At 46.1% G+C, this 6,664-nt stretch overlaps 1 protein-coding gene across 1 annotated transcript in view; it reads right to left on the bottom strand.

Annotated features, from left to right (window-relative positions):
- FAM117B (family with sequence similarity 117, member B) overlaps nucleotides 1-6,664 on the bottom strand; it is an 80,324-nt gene that overhangs the window by 16,120 nt on the left and 57,540 nt on the right. The window contains exon 7 of the mRNA XM_005858239.2: nucleotides 4,883-5,003. Within this exon, the coding sequence (XP_005858301.1) occupies nucleotides 4,883-5,003 (121 nt within the window). The remainder of the gene's footprint in view (nucleotides 1-4,882; nucleotides 5,004-6,664) is intronic.

The raw sequence follows: 6,664 nt of genomic DNA, 5'->3' as shown, positions 1-6,664 counted from the left end.
CTGCATTGAACGTCTGCCCCCTGGTGGTCAGTGTGTGTCATAGTGACCAGTCATTCCCAGTCTTTCTGCTGTTAGGGTCAGTTTGCATATTACCCTTTTACTATATAGGATAGAGGCCTGGTGCACGGGTGGGGGCCAGCTGGCTTGCCCTGAAGGGTGTCCTGGATCGGGGTGGGGGTCCCGCTGGGGGGCCTGGCCAGCCTGGGTGACGGACTGATGGCTGTTTGCAGGCTGGTCAAGCCCCCCAGTGGGGACCCTCACTCCATGGGGGTTTGGCCAGCCTGGGTGAGGGGCTGAGGTCCGTTTTCAGGCTGCCCAAACCCCCTTCAGGGTGGGGGTCCCCACTGGAGTGCCTGACCAGCCTGGGTGAGGGGCTGGGGGCTGTTTTCAGGCTGCCCAAACCCTCTTCAGGGTGGGGGTCTCCACTGGGGCGCCTGGCCAGCCTGGGTGAGGGGCTGATGTCTGTTTTCAGACTGACCAAGCCCCCCAGTGACCGAAGCTCTCAGCCTTTCCTATTTTTTTTTTATTCGCTCCAGCTCCGTGGCCATGGCGGCTGGAAGCAGGTATCTGGGGTTTATTTACCTTCTATAATTGAAACTTTGTTGCCTTGAGAGGAGGCAGCAGCTGGATGGGAAGCTTGGCTTCTTCCATCACCGGGGCAACCAAGCCTCCTGCTTACTCCAGCTCCGTGGCTGCCGGCCGCCATCTTGTTGGGTTAATTTGCATATAGTCGCTCTGACTGGCTGGTGGGCGTGGCTTGGGCGTAGCAAAGGTACAGTCAATTTGCATGTTTGTCTATTATTAGTTAAGACTAGAGGCCTGGTGCACAGATTTGTGCACCGGTGGGGTCCCTCAGCCTGGCCTGTGGGGATCGGACTAAACCTCTGAAATCCCCCGAGGGGTTCTGGATTGCCAGAGGGTGCAGGCCAGGCTGAGAGACCCCACGGGTGCACAATCAGGGCTGGAGAGGGACTCTAGGGCGTGTCCGGCCCATCTTGCCCATTCCCGGTCAGCCCGACCCCTGTAGCAAGCTAACCTACCGGGTGGAGCATTTGCCCCCTGGTGGTCAGTGCATGTCATAGCGACTGGTCGAACAAACGGTAGGACACTTAGCATATTAGGCTTTTATTATATAGGATAGACTAGAGGCCCGGTGCACAAAATTCGTGCACAGGGGTGGGTCCCCACAGCACAGCCTGCACCCTCTCCAATCCAGGACCCTTCGGGATCGGACCTAAACAGGCAATCAGACATCCCTCTCACAACCACTCACTTGCCTGCCTGCCTGCCTAATTGCCCCTACTACCCCCCTGCTGGCCTGGCCGCCCCTAACTGCCTCTGCATGCCGGCCTGATCACCCAAAACTGCCCCCCCACTGCCAGCCTAGTTGCCCCTCACTGCCCCCACTGCTGGCATGATCGCCCCCAACTTCCCCACCTTGCCAGCCTGGTCGCCCCCAACTGCCCCGCCCCCCACCAACCTGGTCGCCCCACGCAGCCTGCTGTTCAGTCATTTGGTCGTCCCTCACTGCCCCGCTGCTGGCCTGGTTGCCCGATGCAGCATGCTGTACAGTCGTCCGTCCAGTTGTTTCGGTCGTGACAGCCCCTGACTTTTTATATATATGGATAATGAACTCATAGGAAAAGAAACTAGAAAAACAATCTCATTTACCATTGCAACAAAAAATTAAGATACCTAGGAATAAATTTAACCAAGGAGGTAAAGGACCTGTAATCAGAAAATTACAGGATGCTGAAAAAAGAAATAGCGGGAGACCAAGATGGCGGCATAGGTAAACACCGCAGACTGCTGCCGCAAACAACCACTTCAAAAATACAACTAAAAGACGGAACGGACATCACCCAGAACCACAGGAAGGCTGGCTGAGGAGAGACTCTTCAACTAGAAGGAAAAATAACAGCACACCGAGGCTCAGAGGAGGCGCAGTGTGGAAAAAACTCAGGTGCGGAGGTGCGCGCGCAAAGCGGGCTGGTGGCTGAGAGCGCGGTTGTCGTTTTCGGTCAGGGGGGAGTCTCAGACTCTGAGCTCCAGATACGGGCGAATCGCTGGGGACTCGGACCCAAACGGGAGAAGCGGGAGTGTCTGGCATCAGTTGGAAGGCAGCTTTCCCTCCGAGGTTTGCAGCGGTTCCGGGGGTTCTGAGAAGCAGAGCCTCTGGGAACGGGACTGAGAGGGGCCATAACCGCTCCCTCCGCCCGCCCGCCCTGTTGAGCCCGCCCCGCCCAAGCCCTGCGCAGAGCCATTTGCCAGATCGCCTCAGGCAAAGGCTAGATTAGCACCTCCCCAGAGGACAGAAGTTTTCCGCGGCAGACACAGCTGATTCACACAGCCAGTCGGCCTGGTGGTCAAATCCCTCTAGTATTAACTACAACAATCAAGGCTCAACTAGAACAAGACTGCGCACAAAGACCACTAGGGGGTGCACCAAGAAAGCATAAAAAATGCGGAGACAAAAAAACATGACAGAAATGGAGGATATAGAGCTAAAAATCGCAATTTTGAGGGCTTGCAAAAATGTGCTAGAAGCTGTCAATAAACTTGAGGAGAGAGTCACGAAAACTAATGAGACCCTCGATGCTATGATAAAGAACCAACTAGAAATTAAGCATACACGGACTGAAATAAAGAATATTATACAGACACCCAATAGCAGACCAGAGGAGCGCAAGAATCAAGTCAAAGATTTGAAATGCGAAGAAGCAAAAAACACCCAACCGGAAAAGCAAAATGAAAAGAATGCAGACTGGTGCAGCCACTGTGGAGAACAGTATGGCGTTTCCTCAAAAAATTAAAAATGGAACATTCATTTGACCCAGTAATCCCACTTCTAGGAATGTATCCCAAGAAAACAGAACACCAATCAGAAAGGATATATGTACCCCTATGTTCACAGTAGCACATAGCTAAGATTTGGAAACAGCCTAAGTGCCCATCAGCAGATGAGTGGAATACTATGCTACTGTAAAAAAGGAATCCTTACCATTTGCAACAGCATGGATGGAACTGGAGAGCATTATGCTAAGTGAAATAAGCCAGTCAGAGAAAGATAAATATCACATGATCTCACTTATTTATGGAATATAATGAACATAAAATGATGGATCCAGAGACAGAGAAGCATTGAATACAGTGTCCAACCTATGAGGGAAGGCGGGAGGTGAGGGGGTAAGAGATCAACCAAAGGACTTGTATGCATGCATATGAGCATAACCAATGGACACAGAAGGGGAGGAGGCGTGGCCAAGGAGAGGTCAATGGGGGGGAAAGGAGACTTATGCAATACTTTAAATACCCACTCTAACCTCTAGTTGAAGTCAGTTACTTCCCTTAAACTAAGACTTAGAAGAGTATTTTTTAAAGAATGAAATAAGCAAAACATTTTTAATTAGGGCCAATAATTGACCTTTGCTTTAAAGCCAGTGAATCCAGTGCATTTGCTCTAATTTTGACATAGCTAATGCAAAAAGAGACTAATTTTTAAACTCTGAGTTGTTTAATTTTATTTATTTTTTAAAGAAATATTTTTATTGATTTTTAGAGAGGAAGGGAGAGGAAGAGAAACTTCAATGTGAGAGTGTAACAACTGGCTGCCACCTGCACACTTCCTACTGGAGAATGAGCCTACAAACCAGGCATGTGGCCTGACCAGTAAGCAATTTAATCTAATCAGCTGACCCAATCAACACAATCCAATTGGACTGAGTGAACAACTTAATCCAATCAACTGGTCCAATCAACGTGTTCTGATCAATCCTCATTCTCTCAATTTTCTCAGACCTCTGGTTTCTCTCCTCATTCACTCAATTGTCTCTCATCTCTCATTTCTCTCCTCATTCTCTCATAAAGGAACAGAAGGATACCAGATTTCAAAATGATTCCAAGATGTTCATAATGGAGGAAAAAGATAAATTATGCGAATCGGGCAAGGATGGATATTATCCACATTGTATTTTAGGTTTCATAGTGAGAAAAAGCCAGAAAAGAGCCTCTTACACTAGCATCCATAGTGTGATTGGAAGGTAAGTACTATCACCATATTCCCAAATAATGTTCATCACCTATTTGCTCATCGCATTTGCACTTACAACCCTGCAGCCATCACTTATAAAGCAAAGAACATTTCAGCTACTGAAAACCCAAGGCTGTAATACTTTCTGAGCAACTTTGCAACTTTTGAGTCTAAAATTGGAAACTTGACGAGTACCAGTCAACAGAATAGGAGTATAGGTGATCACAAACCAAAAGTACCAGACACTGTTGAAAATTTTACTTCTTACTGTCTTCATCACAGTAACATGATTCAGCAAAGTAACAGAATCCTGTTTCCTATATTGGCAGACAAAATATTTTTTAAAACTATTTAACAAACTGAAGACCAAGAGTAGATAAAAACCAAAGGGAATTCAATTCTTGAAAGAAGGAAACCACACTGGGTAAGATCTATGGTATATCTTGAATAAATATACTGCTAAATTCGAAGTGTGATGTTGACTGCATACAGGTTCAAAAATAACAGCCACAAATGATACAGTGGAAAGAAGTAAAAGGTGAATAACAACTGGATATTAAACATTACTGTTAATTTTCTTTGGTGTGATAATGGTATTTTGGTTATGTAGGAGTAGTGTGGTTACTTTTAAGAAACACATATTAAATTGTATTTAAGGTGTAGAGTCATGGTGCCTGCAAATTACTTTCAAGTAGTTCAGCAAAAACACTACCACAAACAAAGCAAATACAGCAACATTTTATAACAGAACATAGGGAGTGGTTATATGGGTGATCACTGTACTATTCTTCAATTTTCATAATAAAAATTCTCACAATAAAAGCTTGAATTTGGGGGGAGGGGTGTACTTACGAGCATTCCTCAAAGACTTTGACCCTTTCACAGCCCTCTGGAGGTTCCCTTTTGAACATATAACTGTTGTTGGGTTTTGGTGAAGTTGCATATTTGGGCAAAGGAGAGTTGTTCCCATTCTCTGCAATAAACGACGTGCTAGATTACTAAGAAATGCTACTACATAAATGCTTAGTCATACTGTAATAAATTATTCTTGCCTCCCCCCCCCCCCCCCCCCCACTGCCATGAGCTACTTGAGGACAGAAACAGTGTTTTACTCATCAACACCAACCCAATATCTAATTCCTGGTAAAGGGAAGATAATGTTCGTTAAATAAATGCATAAACAAATCAAAGATTTTTATGTCTTTTTCACTTATAATCACCACCTCCTAGGCCTGTCTATTTTTATTCCATACACAGCACAGACTCCAATCGCACTATCATTCTTCCCAGTACAAGTAACTGTTGGCTTATTATTCTCTCTTGTGCTGCCCTTCAGAATTTCTCAGTTGATTTCTCGGCTCCTCCTGTTACCATCTCTGCTCCAGGATGTCAGAGCCATCTGCACTGTATACCAGACTTCCTTTTGCCTATGAACTTCTCCATGTCTAAGAGATTTTCCTCTGCTGATTTCCCACAACTGCCTTCAAAGTCTGGCTCAAAGTTTTTAAAACCTTTCCAAATTAATTATATCAAAGGGAACACTTCTTACTCTGGTATTCCTGTTCAGTGCTGATGTCCTCGGTTTATATGTATTAACTTAAAATTTCTTGATATGTTACGTAAGTGTTCTGAGTTTTCAGCTTGTGTTCGCTAAGCTACAAATTCCTTGCCAAGAGTAGCACAGTGGCTCTGTTTTCTTACAAAAGAAATTCAAAGCAGCTAGTCAGTCACTAATCTCCTAAAATCAAATGCAGCAGGACACAAAATTTATGACATGCTGTCAAAGGGAAGATTTTAATGGCCACGACTTTTTAAATGTTGGAGGGTACATTTGATTGAGCCTAAGTACCAAGAGTTAGCTAAATGGTTTGCATTCACTACCTCATTTAATCCTCACGATAAACATAAGAATTATTATGCAGATTCCTGACAAGAAACACATGGCCCAATCAAAGGACTTAACTGAGTGGGTGGTCAAGCTTGTGTGCACATTGGAATTACGGAGCATCTCCTAGTGCCTATTCCTACAACCCCCAGGGGCTGTGATTTAATCGGTCTGGGTGTTGGCCTGGAACAGTCATACTTTATTTAACCTAGAAGCTGGCATAAAAGGCTTCAAATAATAACATTTTACAATGGCCCATAGTTTGAAGTGACTTTTTCAGAAAACCTTATGTTCTCTGCATGTGCTATAGTCTCAATAACTTAGGTGTTTGGTATTAACGGTCAGCTGTAACAATGAAACATTTTAGGATGTTCAACACACTGTATGAGGTCCTAAATAAATGACTACTGAATTGAGCTGTAGAATCCTATTAACAAAAGCCTAATATGCAACTGTCCCCTCGGGCGGTCGTTCAAGCAGGAGACCGGGAGTTCGACCACTCGCTATGACGTGCACTGACCACCAGGGGGTGGCATGGAACATAGCGGGTGTCAGTGCTGCTGGCCCCAAAGGGCTCTGACGAGAGTGGGACCATGGTGGGATGGTGGAGCAAGTGAGTGGGCGGCACCAGGCCAAGGCAGGTGCGAGTAGGGGTCCGATCACCCCGCCGATTGCCCCACAGATGGCAACCAGCGGCAGCAGAGGGGGCCTGGCCCCAACCAATCACCCTGCAGATGGCACCGGCAGCA

The sequence above is a fragment of the Myotis brandtii genome, unplaced genomic scaffold, assembly GCF_000412655.1.
Source record: "Myotis brandtii unplaced genomic scaffold, ASM41265v1 scaffold1162, whole genome shotgun sequence".
Lineage (NCBI taxonomy): Eukaryota > Metazoa > Chordata > Mammalia > Chiroptera > Vespertilionidae > Myotis > Myotis brandtii.
Note: the sequence above shows the minus strand (reverse complement) of the source record. Positions and strands in the feature narration are given on the sequence as shown.